Genomic DNA, 22,641 nt, shown 5'->3' with positions numbered 1-22,641 from the left:
CACAGGACTCATGCTAGAGATAAACCTCATGAATATAAAGGAATGCGGAGGGTCTTTTCCTATGGCACATCCCATATTAAATATCAGAGAATTCATCCCAAATAGAGACCTTATGGATGTAATGAACTTATTCAACCTCAGAGAATATCTAGTAGATAAAAAACCTTATGAATTTGGTAAACATAGGATCTTATAGCCAGGCTCTATTCTATATCTTAGTTCAAACCTAAAGTCACCAACTTTAGGTGGTTTAATATATTCTGGGAAATATAATAAAAACATTTTGGCTTCCCTGGTGGCACAGTGGTTGAGAGTCCGTCTGCCGATGCAGGGGACGCGGGTTCGTGCCCCGGTCCGGGAAGATCCCACATGCCGTGGAGCAGCTAGGCCTGTGAGCCATGGCCGTTGAGCCTGCGCGTCCGGAGCCTGTGCTCCTCAACGGGAGAGGCCACAACAGTGAGAGGCCCGTGTACCACAAAAAATAAATAAATAAACAAACAAATAAATTTTCATAGACAATGTGAAAGGTTCCACTACCCTTTAGAGCCTTTTATGCCAATATTTGTAGGAAAAATAGTGATTAAAATGTAAGACCTCTATTGCCTATGTTCATATTCTTAGTAATTTCATCAACCTGTGATGAGATCATTTAAGTTTTCATTCTGAATTATAAATTGAATACCTTTCTTTTTTCTGAAAATGATTTTCCTTTTGCCAAAAAAAATGTGTAAAGTAAAAATTAAAAGTCCTTCAATGCTAATCCCACTCCACGCTGTTGAAATGTAGGCATATATTCTGACATATATCATTCAGAAATTTTGCTGGCTATACAAAAAAAACCACTAGAGTCACATTTTCCTTACTATACTCAACTTGATTTTTTATTTTATTTTATTTTTTTATAAAGTTATTTATTTTTGACTGCGTTGTATCTTCGTTGCTGTACGCGGGCTTTCTCTAGTTGTGGCGAGCGGGGGCTACTCTTTGTTGCGGTGCACGGGCTTCTCATTGCGGTGGCTTCTCTTGCTGTGGAGCACAGGCTCTAGGCTGCGGGCTTCAGTAGTTGTGGCGCGCAGGCTCAGTAGTTGTGGTGCACGGGCTTAGTTGCTCCACGGCATGTGGGATCTTCGCGGACCAGGGCTGGAACCTGTGTCCCCTGCATTGGCAGGCGGATTCCTAACCACTGCGCCACCAGGAAGTCCCATAACTTGTTTTTTTAAAACTTAACAATATATTATGAATGTCTCTTCTGCCAGTAAATATATATCATTATTTCAGAAAGGCACTATACCAGTTTATCTAACTAGACCTCTATTGATAGACAAAGAATATTAAAATAAAATTTTTGTATACTTGTTAAATTATTTCTGAAAGAGAAATTCCTAAAAGAAAATTAGAGAATCAGACATGTATGTGTACATATACATATATATGTATGTATGTAATTTCATTTTGATAGTTACTGTCAGATTGCCCTTCAAAGTATATGCGTCATTCTTTTTTTAAGCTTGTGAAGAAAATATTCTTAATTTCAGCTTTATTGAGATACAATTGACATATAAAGTTGTAAGATATTTAAAGTGTACATTGTGGTGATTTGATATACATACACATTGTAAAAGGAGTCCCTCCATCTAGTTAACATATCCATCACCTCACATATTTATCTGTTTTTGTTTGTTTGTTTGTTTGGGGTTTTTTTGGTGAGAACATTTAAGTTTTACTCTCTCATATCATTCTTTTTTAAAAATTTTTATTGGAGTGTAGTTGATTTACAATGTTGTGTTAGTTTCAGGTGTACAGCAAAGTGAATCAGTTATACATATACTCTCATATCATTCTTAAAACTATTAAAGTATAAGCTAATTAAAACATAATTAATTTTATTCTCAAAGCATTCCAAAGCAGCTGATAGGGAGTATCATCAGCTTTCCAGCTAAGAAACTTCTTTAAATTATGTTTGCTTACAAAAAGAACTCTCTTTTTGACACAGAAAGTAGAAGGACATACTTTAAAATATAAATTAAATATTATTGTGACCTTTCTACCTCTAAGGAACAAAGTTGCCTTAAGGCATTTTATTGATTATTAAACTTTTGTGTGTGTTCCAACTTCGCCCCACTCTATTATAAATAATAGATACCAATGTATTTATAATAAATAATGTAAAGGATCTTTTTTTAGAATTAGCCATCAAAGATAAATATAAATTGCTATGTTGCAGAGAGTTTTCCCCTCTAGCAGACATTCCTTCAGATGCAGTTCACAAAGAACCACATTTCCTTGGAGAAAACATAATTTAAACCATAGGAAAGTAACACTCCTTTTCAGGGAAATTGTGGTGCCATCCAAGATATTGCCAAAACTATAGAGCTCTTTAAATACCACTGCTGCCCTCAAAGATTTGGTCGTGCTATAATTTTACTTCATGTAATTATTATATTAAGAGAGAGTCAGAGACCATGACATTTTTGTAATTGGAAAAGACCACAACTTTACAACCTTACAGAGAGGAATTCTGAAGTCCAGGCAGGTGAAAGGGCTTCTCTGAGGTCCCTCAGTAGTTGATGCAGCTCTGGGATCCCCTCAAGGATACTTTGCCTCCAACTAAGCTCGAGCCAGTGTTTATACAAATTCACGAAGAATGAGCTTGTGCTACAAGAAGCTCCTACTGAATTTTTAATAAATGCAAGATAACTTATTTAAAGCAATGAGACTTCTACAAAATGATTTTCAGATTTCTCTCTGCTTTTTTCTCTTCAGAGCCAACTAAACTTTCCATTTCCTTTGATTTTAAATATTTGGGTTTCTAAAGAAAATAACCTCACTTTTGTTATCTTCCAACAGTTACAGTGGGATAAATGAAGACTGAAGTAAAATTGAATATGTTGGACTTTAAAATAAAGATTTAAAAAAATGTATAGCCTGGATCATATCTCATATAGCCCTCTCTGTGGTAGAAGTCAATGAAAATAATTTCTTTAGATTAATCTAAAAGAGTTAAGCATTTACAACTAATAAGAGAAAAAGACTACTAAGCTCATTTCTCACTTGAATAAAACGTTCTTTCAGTCCATGACAATCTGATCTTTTCCAATTTAATTTTTCATTTTAAAAATACCCTAAAGCAGATGGATGCATAAAAGGAGTCATCATATGCATCATTTATAACCTTAACTTGCTTTATGGAGCAGTAGTCTGAGTGGCTTTATTGGGATAAATGGAGCAGGTGAAAGACCAATGAACCAGTGTGAAATTTTCTTGTATGAGTCGAGAGAGGTTCCTGGTATTTACAGTCGTCCAGTACTATTAAGAGCTGCTTCTCCTTGAATAGCTGATTCACTTCATTGTACAGCAGAAACGAACACAACATGGTAAAGCAATTTTACTCCAATTAAAGAAAAAAGAAAAGAAATGATAAATCTGAAAGACTGTAACACAAGGAGAGTATCTGCAATAAAAAGTTTTTTGAAAGAAGAAAAAGAAAAAGAGCTGCTTCTCCTTGAGCCTCTCACTGTTGTGGCCTCTCCTGTTGCGGAGCACAGGCTCCGGACACGCAGGCTCAGCGGCCATGGCTCATGGGCCCAGCCGCTCCGCGGCATGTGGGATCCTCCCGGACCGGGGCATGAACCCGTGTCCCCTGCATCGGCAGGCGGACTCTCAACCACTGCGCCACCAGGGAAGCCCGATAATAATCTTTTAAAAGACAAAAAGTTAAGCATTTCCTAAACATCTTGGTCTCAACCGGTTCAACGTAATTGTCCTGGCACAGTGTCCTCTTTAGAACTGTAACTACTAAAATAACAGTGAACTAAGAAACAGAAGATCTCAGTTTAAAACCAAACAGGCAGTTGGCCTTAGGCAAGCCACTTACCTCTGTGTGTCCCAGTTTCCTCTGTCTGTAAGCAAGTTAGCTGTGTGAAAAGCGGTGGCCAAATTAGACATGAGCAGAGATAAATACCAAGGAGATATAAGAGTTTTTATATATTAGATATTTTTATTTTCCTACTTGAATTTTCAATATTCAATATTGAAATATTCAATACCTATTTCAAATACCTATTGACAAATATTCAAATACCTATTTGACAGTTTAAATCCCGTCCCCTTTTTGAAAACTTGCTAGATTCTTGCCAGTTTGTATGACTTTTCATCCTATAACTATTTTTAATGTGCAAAACAGCATACAAGTATTTATGATATTATGACACTATCTTTTATGATTTCCTTTTTCCTTAGTTCAAATTTGATTCCCCATCTCAACTGTTAAGTGCTTTGAGAATAAAATCTATCATGTAGTAGACACACTATACATAGTATTGATTAAACTTATCCTCTACAGAAAAACTGTAATTGTGAATGGAGTGTGTTCTAAACTTTGTTCATTACCCAAGATCTGTAGTACCGCATCTTATTTTTTTTAATTTTTAAATTTTTTGCTGCATTGGGTCTTCACTGATGCTCAGGCTTTCTCTAGTTGCGGGAAGCGAGGGCAATTCTTCATTGCAGTGCATGGGCCTCTCATTGCGGTGGCTTCTCTTGTTGCAGAGCATGGGCTCTAGGCATACGGGCTTCAGTAGTTGTGGCACACAGGCTCAGTAGTTGTGGCTCGTGAGCTGTAGAGTGCAGGCTCAGTAGTCGCGGTGCACAGGGTTAGTTGCTCTGCAGCATGTGGGATCTTCCTGGACCGGGGATCGAACCCATGTCCCCTGCATTGGCAGGCGGATTCTCAACCACAACACCACCAGGAGTCCCTGTAGTACCACATCTTTATTTCAGAATTATTCATTACTAAGTATATGTTCCTCATTAAAAATAAAATGTTATACTCTATAAAGTTTTGACTTACTATTTTAACTCTTAGTGATTGTCATTTTTTAAAGGTGGGACATCTTGGGAGCTGTCATTGGTACAGAATGTGGAACAATAGAATCAGGTTTATCAATGGTCTTCCTCAAAGATGGAGAGAGGAAAATATGCACTCCTTACCTGGACACAACTGGTTACGGGAACCTGAGGTTTTACTTTGTTATGGGTAGGTACATTTTGAACAAATTTTATTGACCTAGGGCAAATTCTAGATGAGCACCTATTCCTGAGGAAGTAAGATTGTTTGTTGTCTACAATATAAAATTAAAACTCATGAACTATGAGTTCTACTGGTTGAGCAAAAGTCTGTGGTGCTCAAACCTGCCTCACACCAGCCTTGCTGGAACCGTCCTGTTCAAGAGCTAGTCTTGTTCTTGCATGACTAGGCCTAAAGACAAAGTGCCTTTAGAACTTCCTTCCACCTTTCCTACAATGGTCATAGCTGAAAAGACAATGAGAGAGAAGCTAAGAACAAAGTAACTCCTTTGTCCAAAGCCTCTAGCCTCCCCAAAATACAATCATCAAGGTGAATCATTTGTTTTCATGGGTATCTCATCATTGCATAACTCTTTCGTTGTGGGAAGCTAAGAAAGAAACAGATTTCTTATACTTTTTAAGGCTTTAATACTATTCTCTACTTTCTAATATGTTGGCAAACACATAAAGGAAAAAAGTGCTTATAAGATGTTATTTTTCTTCAGATGACTGCAGAGCAAATAAATAGTTAAAAGTTTAGAAAAATACCCAAGGAGGAATTAGGGGGTTGAAATGGGTGTCCTCTGAAATTTATCATTTTCGTCAGCAAGAGCCACAGTTACATACTCTTTCACTGGATGTCATTCCAGAAATGTGAGTAGTTGTCATATGCCTTTTTTTGTTAAATGACTGGAAAAGCACAGGCAACACCTGGAAGTGAAACAGGAAATAAACATTGTCCACCTTTGACCTTACTAGCAAAGATGTCAATTCATCAGGACAAACAGACCTTCCAAGTCTAGGCTTTTGCAGTGCCTATAATTTCTCTCACATTCCTCACCTCCTACAGCTCAGAGTGACAAAGCAAACTTCAGATTGTATTGCTCTCAGATACATTGCCTGTGTGATGCTACCTAATTTTCAGTAATGATCTGTTTGGTAACAGAGAAGTTGTGGATATAAAATATAATAATGTAATCTTCCTGCCATAAGGATATCCTCACCTTAACTCTGAAATGAGTTGTATATTTAAAGACCCAGACCTCAATTCCTTTAAATAATTAGAATTCAAACTGGCTCTCATTTTATTAAGAGTGATTCCTGGGAAACTTTAAGAACTGCCCTCACCCCCTGGCAAATTGTAATAAACATTTACTATGCCCGTCTAATTTAAGTATTTTCCCTTCTTTTCATTTTTCACAAAATATATTTGAATTCTTCATTTTTTAGTAGTAAATTACGGTAAATCAAACCGTTCGATGCCTTTATATAAGAGATTGTCATCTCTATATAAGAGATTCAGTCATCTTTAATTCTTTCTAGAGCAAAGCAGATTATTAATGAATCAATTAAAATTATATTGACTCTGAGGAAAACATTCACTTGAATAGACCCAAAGTACCTCATCCCAAATAAAAGCATCTCCATTCGATTAAAAACATCAATGAATTCCTATTGACTGTAGAGCACCGAGCTAGCATATATAGAGACTACAACTGGGGGAAATAAGGACACCTCCATCGCAGAGCCGCTGATCAATGAGTTAATACATGCAAAGCCTTCAAAATGGTGTCTAATAAATACTTAAGACTCAATATATCTTCGGTTTTTTATGTATAAAAATTACTTAAGAGCCCTTGCCCGCAAGTAACACTTAACTATAAAAGAGATTGCAGTTGGGCTGTAATGGAATGAAAATGTTATGGAAGCGCAGAGGAAGCTCTGGGTGTTGTAGTGGAGGGATTAGGGTAAAGTTTCACGAAGGAGATGGTATTTGAACTGGCCTTGAAGGTTCAAGCTAAGCCAGCGTTTTGAGAAAAAACACAAGTATAAAGGTATATGACATGTTTGGGGCTGGGTGATTTTCCCAGTATAGTTGAAAGGAAAGACATAAACTGGAACTAGAAAAGTGAACTGAAGCCAGAGTAGTGAGTGACTTTCTTTAACATCATACTGAGGAATTTGGATTCTCCTACTCTAGGCAACATGGAGCCATCAGATGATTTGTCAGTTCTATAATATATTCTCATCTTTGTTTTAGAAAGATAATTCTGGCATAGTGTGAAGGAAAGACTGAAATAATCAGAAATTAGAGGATAGAAGACCAGGTAGGATAGGGTTGACAGATTTAGTGAGTGGTGGGGGGGACTTATTTAAATTTAAATTTCAGATAAACAGCGAATAATTTTTTGTATAAGTATTGGTCATGCAATGTATTTTAGCTGGCAACCCTAAGTTGGGGAAGCTATTGCACTGGTCCAAGCAACAAAGGAATTAGGGCAATGATGGTGGCAATAATGTGCAGGAGGGGACAAAGATAGAATAACTGGAGACGGAACCAACTGAAGTTCACACCCAACTGACTAGGGACTATGAGAACAGTCTTGAGAGGACACATTTCTCTCCTGGGTGTTTGGAAGAATGGTGCCATTTCCCAAAATAGGAAATGTCAAAAATAAGTATGATCACAATAAAGAGCAAGTGTGCAGTAGAGGATTTTGATATTAGATTTGTTGAGGTTGACGGTTCTGAAAGGCCATATGAAGGCAGAAATTCTACTCAGGGCCTGAATCGGATTTGAAAGTTGTCAGCCTACAGGTGATAACTGGAGCCACTAAAGTTGCTGTGTTCTCCCAAGCAGGAGACAGAATAAGCAAAGGACATGAAAACTCCTTAAGGAGAACCCTCACCTAAGTATAGGTAGAAGGAAAAGGAGTAGACAAAGGATTCTGAGAAAGGGCATAAGGAAATGCAGGAGGAGGGCATGGTTCTATGCTAAAGAGGGAAAGGAAGAGAGTGGTTCAGGGGTGGGATGACAGGGGGGTGATCAGCAGTATAGGAAGGCCACAGAGACAGAATCTGTCAGAGGTCAACCAGGATAGGGCTGAGAGCCCACCCGTGACTCCCCATGGTGTGGTGCCTGGGAAGCCAAAGAGCATAGAGTTAAAAGAAATGGAGACGTGGCACTGACTGAGAACTGCTCTTTCAGGAAGTTCACCAGTAAACACAAGGAAAGAAATGGGGTCTGACCTTGAGGAGAAAGCAGAATCCAGCAAAGGTGTTTTTAGGATAGGATAGGGTAGGCTAGGCTAGGCTAGGCTGGGACAGGATGACAGTAGGATAAGGTAGGATAAGACTGGATTCTACAGAAAAGACTTCAAAACTTTGGTAGCTGATAGAAAAGAAAACAGTATGGGAAGAGATTTAAGATATGATAGACAGTTTATAAGTAACCCCTCACTAAGTATGGTGCCTTAGGAAAATCAGTGACTGATTGTTAACCTAGACCAGATTACACTCCTTTCTTCTTAGACACTGCCTACGTGTCCTTCCTGGTTTCGTCCTTTGGTTCTTATCAGTCTGCTGTGACTACCATTTCTGGAAAATTTGCTCAACTTTCAAAGTTTGGTTCAAGTTCTATTTCCCTCATTCACACATTTTCATTTATACAACACAAATTATTTGAGAACTAGTATCCAGCACTGTTCTTAGAGCCAGAATGCAGTGAACATGACAAAAGTAACGTAATACACATCATTCATTTGGGTTTTTTGGTTTGTTTTCTTTATTATTCCTTCAACAGATATTTACTTAGCATCTCCTATATACCCAGCCCTTTTAGCCTACACTTGTATCTCTTTTCTCTGAATTTTGACTGCAGTTATGGCAGCACAACACAGTTTACTGCTAAGAAATTGACTATTGAGCCCATATGAAAGACTTACCAAAACAGAACAAAAAAAGGTGAAAGGTCACAGGCAGTGTGGGTTTAAAGCACCACATCCAGAGACGTACGAACTGAACCAACAATTCTCTCTAATTTCATTAAAATTTCATGTATATTAGACATATGTATTAGTTACTTGCTAAATTACAAACTTTTTGAGGTCAAGGCTTATCTCCCCTTTAGGCCCAATGTCCCGCACATAGTCAATAAAAAAAAAATCACTTTCGTAGTATAAATAAGTGTCTTAAATCTACTTAAAACAGGATTTAAAATACTTTAAAACTAACTGTCCATCTAGTTTCTATTGAAATTTTCTGTACCTTAATTGCTGTACAAAACGCCCTTTGAGTCATACCTTTCCGCAATACATCAAAGTGAATGAAGCTGAAGAAGAATCCGTGTCTTTCTGTAGAAGCTGCTGTCACTGAAATTTCACAGAACTGATAAATTGCCCCAAGAGGGATCTTTCAGATAAAGTCTGTCATCATTTTAAAGTCTTGGCTCCTTTTGGACTTTCTTCTTCTGTCATTCTGGGTTGGATGAGCCTCCCATGTGGGTTTCTGTTCTCTCTGAAACTCAGGTGCAGTTCACGAACTGTTCTTGAGAGAGCAGAGAGGATTTACAGGGAACAAATTTTAATGAAATTAGAGAGAATTGTTGGTTCAGTTCGTATGTCTCTGGATGTGGTGCTTTAAACCCACACTGCCTGTGACCTTTCACCTTTTTTTGTTCTGTTTTGGTAAGTCTTTCATATGGGCTCAATAGTCAATTCTTAAAAGTTACATTTTAAAAAAGAGAATTTAATTTTCATGGAGGTCTTTCCCCCACCTCTCCCCGCCACCAGACTGTCATTTTGAATGGCTTTACTTGCTCTATTTACTATAATCTTAAAGTGTGTAATGAAATGCTAAAAATATGATATCAGTTGTCAAAATCATGAGATTTTTCTCGACAAGTTTCTGCCGTTGAACAATAAACATCTTTTAGGATGAGGTCTACATTATCCCTATATCTGGCTTCTCTATTCTCAGTTCAGATTACTTAACTCAATAAATATTTATTATATGCCAAGTTACATATGTCTGACAGATGTAACATGCCAGATTTCACAAATACCACCATCCAAGTTACTTCTGTTATCATGGTCTTTCTGGTACTGGTCAGGTTCTAGCTTTCTTACTTAACATCACATTTCAGTAATTTCTCCCCAGGATCAGACCCCAGTTACCCAGATCGAGTTTAAGCCAGACACTTGCAATAATTGACACTTTATTTTTTTATACAGATAGTGAGTCTGAGGCATTATTTATTGATTTTACTAGATTAACTCTTAAAGGGTAACTTTATTCTAGAGTTTTTGAGGTTGCTTTTTTGTCACCGTAGAGTATTAGCAACAAAAATTGCCTGTAGATAAAAATTAACATTGATGGTGGTTGATTTAAGAACTGGAAGAGGGTTTTTTTGAAAGATAATAATAAAGAGTTAATATTATAAATTTTGGACCTTAGGAGTAGAATATTTGCCAGGAAATCCATGTACATATCGCCACTCCTGCTATTGTGTTTGGTGCTGTTATGAAGGATAATGGTGGGTGGGGAGAGGTTTCTGGTTAGACATGTAATCCTTTAAAATCCAGGTTAAGCAGACAATTGATAGAAGCCAGCAGTAATAAGGATTATTGGCCGAATGCAGTAGAATAGAGGGTCAAAGGCTAAGACATAACATCAACTCCTGGCTCTTCCACCAACTGGTTAAATTATCTTCAGTTTCATATACTTGCTCTGTTATTCAGTTGCATCATCAGGATGATCTTAACTACCTCTCAGTTCTAACTTTATATCATTTCATATGACTATAAAGTAGTGTGATAAGGAGTAAACTACTCTATATACCTTCCAAGAATCAAATGAAGTACCAAAAGTAAAAATGTAAGATGAACTGCATCTAAAATACAAATACCCCAATAAAGATGTTAAAAAAATTTTTTTTCCTAAGTACTAAAAAAAAAAAAAATGCAAATACCTAATATGTGCTAAAATATTAAAGATACTACATACAACAGTTTAAGTAACACACTGCTTCGGAAGTCCTTGATTCAGTGAGTCACCACAATTTTTTTTCAAACCATAATCAATAGGTTCTGAACTTCGGCCATAAAGACCTCAAATATAAGGAAGTAATGGTTTATTAAAAAGCAGAGCACACTTCTTTAATGAGAGTTAAAATATGGACAGGTAGTCACAGACTCTTTGTTGCAGACTCTTATTTGAGTAATGTCATTAAGTAAATAGTTACTTTGGCCTTCACAAATGTCAAGTCTTTGATCTTTAGCATGGCCTATCTGAACTATCTTCATAAATTTTTTCTTTGGGTCTGGTTACCTTTGTTTAGGGTCATTCTTAAGTGGCATCTGGGTTTCATAATTATTTTTTATCCTGAAATTTAATACTATGTTTTACTTGTTAATGGATGCAAGTTGGTACTAACACTTAAAATTTTTTGTGCAGGAGGGATTTGTGACCCTGGAGAGTCTCATGAAAATGATATCATCCTGTATGCAAAGACTGAAGGAAGAAAAGAGCACATTACACTGGATACCCTTTCCTATTCCTCATACAAGGTACCCATGCCAATCTGTGTGTCAGATGGCCCCACCCCAGTCCAGGTCAAAACCATGAAGACCATACTAGATGCCGTGCTAGAGGATAAACCTCTCTTCTGGCAGCCCAGAAAGTTGCCACATTTCTTTAAAACAGTGACATGGACATTATTTTAGCATTCACTTCTTTTCCTGATATAAACAAAAAGTGAGGTTTCATCAGGAAGAGTGAATTACAGCCCATTAGAGACAAGAAGGAGGAGCCCAATACTCTGACAATTACTCTTGTCCCTAAGAAAGCCCTAAAACTGGCTCTAACTCTGCAGCTTCACAGACTTGGCATCAGGCATAGTGAGTATTAATTTAGCATTTGAGGTTTCCTAGGCAGAAGACATTGTAAAAGTACAGATTGTTATTACCTTTGCTTTTTTCTTTGATAATTTGAGCCAGAGATTGAGTCTTTGGAGCCAGAGATTTGCCCTTTGGATTTAGGACAGATGTTGGCTCTGGTTATTTGCAAATATCTTCAAAATTATGTGATGCTTATCATAAGGTATAAAATTATCCTTTTCTAATAGTAGATGTATTTGTGCTGAGAGTACACTCACACATTGATTATTAGTCAGCCTTCCCTCCACGTTGATGGCACCTTCGGGACTTTAAAAAGCTTGAACACAGCCAGCCTCTAGCATCTCATAGCTTCAGTTAGGAAGACAGGAGATAAACATCAAGGCTAGAATAGGGAACAACCAAAGAAAGTATCCAGTGCACTCCACATGCTACGGTCACCCAAGTTATACCATTTGGGATTTCATAATGGACCACTTGGAGCTGTGACTAGGTAGGGTTACACCTGCTCTGGTCAGCTGCATGCCTCAGACCAAATCAATACGTCAGTTATCGTGGATTAACTCTTTGCTCTGGCTGTTTCTGCTTAGAGTCCTATTTTCAGAATACCTAGTTTGGCAAAGAATTCATATTATATATATACACTTTAAAAGAAGACTGATGATGAAAGGTAAATGTCAAGTTGCTTTTATCTTGTGCTAAGGTAGATAAAATGGATACATATGCTTTGATAACTTTTAAAGACCTTAAACCAGTTTATCTTCAGGTAGAGAGGGCCTGATCAGTCACACACAGGGAGTTCCAGGTGTCTGCAAAGGAGGAATTCTGAGTGACTAAAATGAGTGCCCCATGAGGACAGCATCTTCTACATGAAATAACAAATGGAATATACAGAATATTGCTTGGTGCTTAATCAATGGCAGTTATGTACATAGTAATTGCAAGATTGAATTTAGGAGAATTCACAGACTCCCGTAGGGAAGGTTATGAGTGACTTTGGTTTCCTTTGTTTTGAAGGTTCCATCTTTGGTTTCTGTAGTCATCAATCCTGAACTTCAGACTCCTGCTACCAGATTTTGTCTCAAACAAAAGAACCATCAAGGACATAATAGGAATGTCTGGGCCATAGATTTTTTCCACGTCTTACCTGTTCTCCCTTCTACAATGTCTCACATGATACAGTTTTCCATTAATCTGGGATGTGGAACACAGCAACCTGGGAACAGGTAGGAAGCCGCATTCTGTGCGCCTGTGGACAAATTAACAATGAACACGTGGACTTGGCTATTAAATCAGAGCAACTTCTCAGTAGGTTTTCAGCTGAATTTTTAATAAAATATCCATTAACAAAATACACACTTTCCCTTAAAGGAAGAAAAAAGTTCTTCAATTAATATGTAGAATATGATTAGATAGATTTTGATTAGAAATGGCTTTATTCTAAGAGCTTGGTCTTAGGTATCAGAGGTGTTTGGAGGAGCTGTGGCAGTTATCCATTCTCACAGATTGCTGAGAGAGCAGAAAAAACAACCAAAGAAAAGCTTGACCCCAGTTGGTTAGTGACCCCGTAATAATAGGCACGGAAATCAATTAGCACTTCAAGAGCTATGACTTCTCGGTTTCACTTGCTGAAGTGTCGCCCTTGTCCTTTCTAAGGATTTTGTCAGTCTATCATTCACAGGATGAAGCGGCAGTGTGAGACATGGTAATTGCCTTGCCATCTATCAGATTCAGGAGCACAAACTCAAGTTCCCATTTGCTGTCTTTAAAACACATTTTGTTTCTATAGCAGTAATTTAACTGCTTGCCCTTTGAAAGCTGGTCAGACTTCAGTAGAGGGGAAAACAATCACTTTGGAAACAGCCTCTTAATTTTTACAGTAGTTCTACAGATGTGTAATGTACCTCGCCAGAGGTGAGTCATTTCATTACATTTGTTTTCTTTGCCCCTTTTTTGTTGTGCTTGGTCTGGTGTTATCAGTGTCAGCTTAGAGTTTTCTACCAACCATGGGCGTTCCTGGTCCCTGCTCCACACTGAATGTTTGCCTGAGATCTGTGCTGGACCGCACCTTCCCCACAGCACGATCTACTCCTCGGAAAACTACAGTGGGTGAGTGCATTCTAACGTAGCAAGAGATCTGAATCCATGTTGCAGACTCATAGTCGATGAGTAAGCCTGAGATTAGTGTTTTGGGCATAACAGGTAAGGAAGCTGCCTTCTCTTTTTCAGCTGATTTAGTAATGATCTCATTTTTAAAACAGACAGTAACTTTGGTAAATCTGATGCAAGATCACAATTTGTAGAGTCATTCATTCTTTAGGTATTTGGCTTTTATATTTTGGATTACATAAATTTAAGCTCTATACGGTGACCCTATAGTTACTGCCAAAAGGCTTATTGCCAAAATACTTACTTAAGAAAAGAGGCAACGTAGACAAGTGGAAGAAAGTCAAGCTTTGGAATTGAACCTAGGCTCAAATCCTGGTTCTGCTGGCTATTGATACTTGTGTAATGCTATTTACTCTAACATTCCACTTCTTTCCATGTAAATTAAGGACAATGATTGACTCCCTTAAGGACTGTTAAGAGAATTAAAGATGACTATGTAAAATACTTGCCACTTCACAGGATAAGCACTAGATAATTAGATGAACAAACTCCACAGGTGAATTTAAAGAGTTTGTTGCCAAACTTAAGTGCTATCTCAAGCATACAGAGACTAGAACATCAAAAGCACGTAAAATAGATTCAAAAGATGTGAACATGGATGTGAAGCTGTTTTGTGCTAAGAAGCTCTTTTGTGCTAAATTTCTTGCAGGTGGAACCGAATAACGATTCCCCTTCCTAACGCAGCACTAACCCGGGATACCAGAATTTGCTGGAGACAAACGGGACCAATCCTTGGAAACATGTGGGCAATTGATAATGGTTAGTTTATGTCTGTCATAATCACATGCCATTAATGTAGCATCTTCCTGTGCTTCTGTTCATCAGCACAGACTTAGTCACCCTTCTAAGTCATGGTCTCGCGATTCATTAAATGCCCTTTCTTCCCTTTCTCCTTTGCATTCCGTTAGAAGCCCAGGGATGCACAATCAGACAAAAAGACAGCGGAGTCAGCAATATTAGAGGCTAGAATGTTTCAACATACATTATTTTAAAATGCATAAAGTCGTGAAACTCAGACTTGCAGTTGATGACAAGGGATATCCTAAGATTTTCCCTGAATGTTTTCTACAAAATTAACATACATACCATCCTGCATGTATTAAAATAAGACCCATTCTTCTCTTAGTAGCTACCACAATATCTGGAATGCTTCTCCTGTAGATGCAGACACCACACATCAGGAAACATCATCTCTAAAATGAAACTTCTGAAGTGAAACTTTTACCTCTTTTTCAGAAAACAGTATAAAAGGAAAATTCAGAAATACATAAAATATCCTATGTTATCTTTAATTTTTAAGTGAATTGTTGATAAACAATGTTGTTGCACTACATTAAAGCCAATATCACTTATGACAAGTGCACTTGAGAAAAGATAATATTTAATCTATTGGCATGCATGACCGTAAATTTCTTATATTTTTTTATTAATAGCCAACTCTTTTAATAATTCTCATTACAGGCAGATTCCTAGATTCCCTATTTTCAGAGAGTATATAAATCTGACTGAAGAGTTACACTACAATGAAGTAGAGGGAAGGAAGGAAGGACAAAATATCAATACTTAAGCAAATGTAGTAGTGTAGCCACTGACTTGTGTCCGTTTTATAAAGGAAAAGCCTACACTGTTGTTTCATGCTGATTTTCCATCTCTTAATAATATTTTTGTTATTTTTGAAAATTTAAAAATCGATACATAATTCAAGAAGTTTTACATTCTTGAAACTCAGGAGTAACTTCAGGCAAGATAATTTGCTGATGAGCCAATGTAAATTTTTTAAACAATCTGTATTCAAAGAAGACGAATAAAAGACCCAGACTTCAAAGACCATATGAGCTGGATGGATATAAACATATGGACACAAACATAGTGTATTTGCAAAAATGTCTAAGGATGAATTTGTTAAAATGGAATTTCTCCATCGGTAGACTATTTTGCATAGTATTTGAATTACTACACCTACTAATTAGCTCTAGGGAATGAGTATGTGCCTCTGGATTATGGGATATGGATGACATTTTCCTGCTGTCATACTTTTCAATGGTCCTATAATGAACTTAGATTACTTTAAATAATCATAAAAGAAATTGGAAAATCAGTAATGAAATAAAGCATATAAGGAAACTAAGAGCACAAATGAAGTCATATAAGCCTGTGAAAAGAATATCTAAATTTCCTAAAGAAGGCTAATACAACGTGATTCTAAGTCAGAAAGTGTTTGCTATAACATCCTGAGTTCCCAACATCAAGCTTTGAGTAAAATGAGAAAAGATAAAAATACATGGAATAGGCATGGTTAGGAGTGTGGGTCGAATGCAGAACTAGAGGCAGAATCTCTTAAATTCTGATATTATTCTATACATGAGGCTTTCTCAGAAGCAGAACATGTTCTCTGGTTTCTTCAAAAGGCAAGAGGAGGACACACTGTCACTCCTTCCCAAGGGAAATGTGTGTCAACTTGCCAAAGAACCCTTGAAGTCTCCTCCATTTCACTATGGAATTTCAGAATTATATCAACGAAAACAAACAGAAAAAAACAGATCAATATTGGAAATTATCCTGAAATTCTTAGCAAAATGGAAGATCCTAGAGCCCAATATGTTTATTACCACTTTTTCATTTTTTAAACTTGATTGCATCAATGATAATAGTGAAGAAAACTATCTTTTCCACACTCTTAGAAAAACAGAGCCTGTAAATTTACTCATACTGCAAGTCCTAATGACTTCATCATTAGCAGGGAAAGATGACAACAAAATTCTTATTTCCAATTTTTTCATTGACTTGGAAAGTCTTATTCTATTGTTGAGTTTTTTTAATGATGGGGACTCTTTGATGTATGACATTGGTACACTATAGGGCAGCCCCGCAGAATGCAATGAACCGCTTACAGGACTTAGAGCAAATCCTACAGCAGCCATAAAATCAAGAGCGCTGGGAAAACAATCCATACACTCTTCCATGTTAAAGAAGGATGAAACCCCTTTCTGATTCCTCAGCACTCAGTGTCCAGTGGAGCCATCAAAGCAGGTGGGGCAGGAAGGTGGCAAAGGATACTTGACTCCAGTATGAGATGATGCTCATAACCATATGGTGCCAGGTTCCAGGCATGAAACATTTAGTTTATTCTTTCCTCAAGGGATATTATCCCACTTTAAAGGATAGGGACACTGAGGCTTAGACAGGATAAATCACTTATCCACAGTTTCCCAGGTGAAGCCAAAATTTGAATCCAGGGTGTTTGGACACCTAAAACCAATACCTTTTGAACAACTGAGCCTGCTATCTAATCTCTTCCTAAACCAACAGTTTCCTTGAGAAAGAGTTTTTCCACTGGCCTGCTTTGCATCTCATTAGCTCTCATTTCCCTAACAGCTGCACCTGTTAATTGACTTCCAGAGATTAAATGCTTGTAGAAGCATAGACCACAGGAAAGTTTTTTTAAAAAATAAAATTGCTTAACTCTTTTGATGTGATACAAGACAGAGAAGAAAATGATAATGAATAGTAAGTTTGTTTGTGCCTGAAATTGAATACGTGAGGTCTCAGTAACTACTGTGTCTCTAATTCCTCATTGGTTTGTCCCACTTTCACACTATTTGGTGTGTTACTGATTGTACTGATTATCAAAGGTTTAATATCTTTAAATGTATTTGAGTCTGAGTATCTCAGAACCTACCATTCGACAGTCAGGGGCCCTTTTCTCAGCATTCCCAAGGTTAGAATTTAGGTTTGTAATATCATTATCCGTCCAGCCCACCATTTAAAAAAAGGTCTGCATTGTAGAGAAGACTTTATGCTCAACCACAGATTTTAACTCCCCACTTCAGGAAGGATGAATTAATGTTTAGAAATACATATAACAATCATCTGCAGTGGTATAGATTTTCCTCAGATGAACATGAAATTATAGTTTTTTTAAATTAAATTATAATCTATTTATTTTTTGATATATCAGATTGATCCTTTCTAAATTCTTTATTTCCACCTGAAGAATATAAACTTTGTGGAGAGTTCAAAACAGAAGCACTAATATTCTGCCTGAAATCATGTTAGCTGAAGAGATTCCATTAAAGAACCCAAGTCATATGGCCCTACTTTCTCTGCTATGAATGATTAAAATCTTGAAAGGATTATTTAAGTTAAAAGAGTTCTGGCAGATTTGTAACTAAGCACTTACCTTGTCACGCAGCACTCTATATGTCATCTGGATTCCTGTGCACAACATACATACAAGGAATGATATTTCATGGGTATTACTTCACAAAATTGTTTCACATGCTGATGGTGTTCTTAGTTGTCTTTCCAGTGATTTTGCCATCTTTCACATGCTCTCTTTTGCCCTGCAGTTTATGTTGGTCCATCGTGTCTCAAATTCTGTTCTGGCAGAGGACAGTGCACTCGACATGGTTGCAAGTAAGCAGTTCTGAGTAATATCTATACTTCTCTTTTTTGATACGTGCTTTATATACTGAAGCCATGGGTCATATTAGTTTGTTTTAATTTCCTTTTTAGGCTTTTAAGGTCTTTGCAAGACTAAAAGTAGCATACTCCAAATGGAATTTAAGTGTAATAGAATATTAAATGTATTTTGTAAGTGGAAGTTGCTTAATAAATAAATTTTCTCTTAAGCTAAATTGTGAACAAATGTAAATTTGTGAATGTAAATGTAAATATGTAAATTTGTGAACAAATTTGAATTCTTCATAGTTTGATGGCTGCCTTTTCCAACTTTAGTTTCTTTAGTATGGTATTTCCCCATAAACTTGTTCTAGTGTTCATGAGTCATATTTTAATTCCTGGCATGCTTTGTAAATGAATTATAAAAATCAATAATGACCCATAGGCCCAATGTTCAAGGAAACTGGAGTGGGCCAAATTAACAGATTTGATAAGAAAATTCATCTCTAAATGTAACTTCAAATCTTGCTTACTTTTGAAAATCTTTTGAGTCTTCAAAATGATATATAAAGAATTTTATATAATAATGATGTTGAATATGAAGTATGAAATTACACATAAATAGCTTAATATCCAGTCACCATCATAGCATTGCATTATATTTATTTATAGCAAGAATGGATAGTCATTATGTCATTCACCTATAATATTTAATTATAAGATATCCTGAGAATTACTGAAACCACAGTCTTTTTTATACAGATAAGTTTTCAACAATGGATCATCTAGTCTCTCTTCTTGTCCTCCAAACAAAAAAGAGTCATTAATTAATTAGCCAGTTAAATAATTAATTAATGGGAAAATCATAAAAGTGCTTTGAACCTGATCATTTAGAAATTATATGTATGAGGCAAGACATTGGTCACCACTGAGATTAGAGTGTCGGGTTAACTTTTTTATTTAATTGAAGTATACTTGCTTTACAATATTGTGTTAGTTTCAGGTGTACATCATAGTGATTTAGTATTTTTGCAGGTTATATTTCTTTATAGGTTATATAGTTCCCTGTGCTATACAGTAAATCTTTGTTGCTTATCTATTTTATATATAGTAGTTTGTATCTGTTAATCCCCTACCCCTAATTTGTCTCTCTCCTCTCCCTCTCCCCTTCCAAACCATAAAAAGTTTGTTTTCTGTGTCTGTGAATCTGTTTCTGTTTTGCTATATACATAAATTTGTATTATTTTTTAGATTCCACATATAAGTGATATCATATAATATTTGTTTTTCTCTTTCTGACTTATTTCAAAAAGCATAATATTCTCTAGGTCCATCCACATTGCTGCAAATGGCAGCATTTCATTCTTCTTTATGGCTGAGTAATATTCCATTTTATATATTACATATACCACATCCTCTAAGGTAAATCATCTGTTAATGGGCACTTGGGTTGCTTCTATATCTTGGCTATTATAAATAGTACTGCTATGAACATTGGGGTGCACGTATCTTTTCGAATTAGAGTTTTTGTTTTTTCCGGATATATACCCAGGAGTGGAATTGTTGGATCATATGGTAGTTCTGTTTTTAGTTTTTTAAGGAACCTCCATACTCTTTTCCAAGTAGCTGCACCAATTTACATTCCCACCAAAGGTGTACAAGAGTTCCCTTTTCTCCACATCCTCTCCAAAATTATTGACAGGTATGTACTTATTGCCATTTTATTTCCTGTTTTCCAGTTGTTTTTATAGTTCTTCTTTGTTCATTTCTTTGTCTTTTTGTTTTTCCTATTGTAGCTTGATGAATTTCTTTTGTAGTATGCTTGAATTTCTTTCTTTTTGATTTTTGTGTATCTCTTTTATATGTTTTATTTGTGGCTTCATATATGTTGACCCATAATTATATCTACTTGCTTTAAACTGATAAAACTGATAATTTAAGTTCAAATACATTCTAAAAAACCTACATTTTTTACTCTCCTCACCCACATTTTGTGTTTTGGCTGTCATTTTTTACATCTTCATGCTTATCCCAATACTGTTTATTGTAGTTATGGTTGCTTTTATAATTTTTCTGTTTTTTAATCTACATACTGGCTTATTTAAGTGATCTTCAGTCCTCACTATATATTTTCCTTTCCTATTGGATTTTCCCTTTGCTATAGGTTCTTGCTTCTTTTACCATTTAGAGGAGACTCTTCAATATTTATTTTAGGGTAGGTTTAGTATTGCTGAATTCTTTTAGTTTTTGCTTCTCTGAGAAGTTCTTTGTCTCTCCTTCTGTTTAAAATGATAATCTTGCTGGGTAGAGTATCCTAGGTTGCAGATTCTCCCTTTCAGGACTTTGAATATACCATGCCACTCCCTTCTGGCCTGAAAAGTTTCTGCAGAGAAATCAACCAATAGCCTTATAGGGTTTCCCTTGTGTATGACTGTTTTTCTCTTGCTGCCTTTAGAACTCTCTATCTTCAACTTTTGCCATTTTTATTATATGTCTTAGTGTGGGTCTCTTTGGGTTCATCTTGTTTGGGACCCTCTGTGCTTCCTGCACCTGAATGTTTCCTTCTTTAGAGTGGGGAAGTTTTCAGCCATAATTTCTTCAAATACATTTTTAATCCCCTTCTCTCTCTTCTCCTTCTGGAACCCATTATGCATATGTTGGCATGTTTTATATTATCCCATAGATCTCATATGTTGCTTTCATTTTTTTCATTTGTTTTTCTGTCTGCTGTTCTGGTTAATTTCCATTATTCTATCTTCCAGACCATTTATGCATTCTTCTGTATTATTTATTTAGCTATTCATTGCTTCTACAGTGTTTTTTATCTCAGAAATTGAATTATCTGTTTTTGGTTGGGTCATCTCTATAGTTTCTAGTTCCTTGTTAAGATGATCTGCATTTATATTGATAGTCTTTCTTAATTCAGTTAGCATTTATATTACCAACTTTTTTAAAAAATACACAACGTGAGAGTTGTGATTTGACTTTTAAGAATTTTCTTGTCTTTTATAAATTTTTTTTGGCTGTACCACATGGCACGTTGGATCTTAGTTCCCTGACCAGGGATCGAATCCATGCCCTCTGCATTGGAAGCGCAGAGTCTTAACCACTGGACCGCCAGGGAAGTCCCTATTACCAAATTTTTGAATCTGTGTCTGGTAGACTAATTATCTCTGTTCCATTATTTTTTTCAGGGGTTTTCTCTTGCTCTTTCAATTGGGAGTAGTTACTCTGCCTTTTCATTTTACTTAACTTTCTCTGTCTTTATGAATTTAGGTGAAACAGTTATCTATTGTGGCCTTGAAGGGTTTTTTTTGGTTGCACTGGGTCTTCATTGCTCTGCCTGGGCTTTCTCTAATTGTGGTGAGTGGGGGCCACTCTTTGTTGCGGTGCGTGGGCTTCTCATTGCGGTGGCTTCTCTTCTTGTGGAGCACAGGCTCTAGGTGTGCAGGTTTCAGTAGTTGTGGCATACAGGCTCAGTAGTTGTAGTTCACGGGCTTAGTTGCTCCGCGACATGTGGGATCGTCCCAGACCAGGGCTCGAACCTGTGTCCCCTGCATTGGCAGGCGGATTCTTACCACTGCACCACCAGGGAAGCCTAAGGGGGTGTTTTTATGTGAGAGCATCCCCATGTAGACTGCATGGGCCCAGTGACTTTGGTGTGAGGACTGGATTGGACGAGGATGCCAGCCACATCTTTCCTCAGGGTCTGCTGGCCACTATCACCTTGATAGGGGGTGTGGTTGATGCTGGAGGAGCTAGAGCTAGCGCAAGGTGTGAGGCGGGACTTCCTCTCTGCTCCATGAGTGTTGGAGCCATGTCAGGGGTCTGCTCCACAGTTGCTGGAGGGGAAGACCTGAGGGTTGAGCTCCAGGTGTCTCTGTTCCCTTTAAGTGTGCGTTATGCCTTCTCCTGGCACTGGGGCCTTTGCCCCAGTGGAGGAGAGTGCTGAAGTAAGTGAGGCTACTGCACTTACAGAAGTCTGATGTGCTGCTTGTGTAGGTATCTGAATCTCTGCTCAGATGCAACCCAAGTTTGCATCCTTTGCCTGTTGTCATTTCCTAGATCTAGTGCAAGGTTGTGGCATGGAGTGAGTGGAGCCAGAGAGTTTGCTCAGCTGGGACTGGGGGTCGGTGCTTGTGGTTGCAGGAATTGAAGCGGCTGAGCCGCCATCAGAGGTCTGGGTTGCTTCTGGGGTGTGTAAGCGCAACAATGGCCACCACCGCCCCATATGGACCACACCCCAAGCCCCCAAGCCTCCTCTTTGTCCCTAGATCGAGTTTTCTCCCAGGACCTGTCCTCCCCAGATCGAGCACCAAGCTGTGGCATGGGG

At 37.3% G+C, this 22,641-nt stretch overlaps 1 protein-coding gene across 1 annotated transcript in view; it reads left to right on the top strand.

The window, feature by feature from the left end:
* Positions 1–22,641, top strand: part of RELN (reelin) — a gene marked incomplete at both ends in the record, with an annotated part of 529,938 nt that overhangs the window by 340,290 nt on the left and 167,007 nt on the right. The window contains 6 exons of the mRNA XM_079711605.1: positions 4,884–5,035; positions 11,299–11,411; positions 12,756–12,964; positions 13,719–13,847; positions 14,557–14,666; positions 18,257–18,323. Coding sequence (XP_079567731.1) covers positions 4,884–5,035; positions 11,299–11,411; positions 12,756–12,964; positions 13,719–13,847; positions 14,557–14,666; positions 18,257–18,323 — 780 coding nt within the window. The remainder of the gene's footprint in view (positions 1–4,883; positions 5,036–11,298; positions 11,412–12,755; positions 12,965–13,718; positions 13,848–14,556; positions 14,667–18,256; positions 18,324–22,641) is intronic.

Source organism: Hyperoodon ampullatus (genome assembly GCF_949752795.1).
Source record: "Hyperoodon ampullatus genome assembly, chromosome: 9".
NCBI lineage: Eukaryota > Metazoa > Chordata > Mammalia > Artiodactyla > Ziphiidae > Hyperoodon > Hyperoodon ampullatus.
The sequence above is the reverse complement of the archived record's forward strand: the minus strand, read 5'-3'. Positions and strand labels throughout refer to the sequence as shown.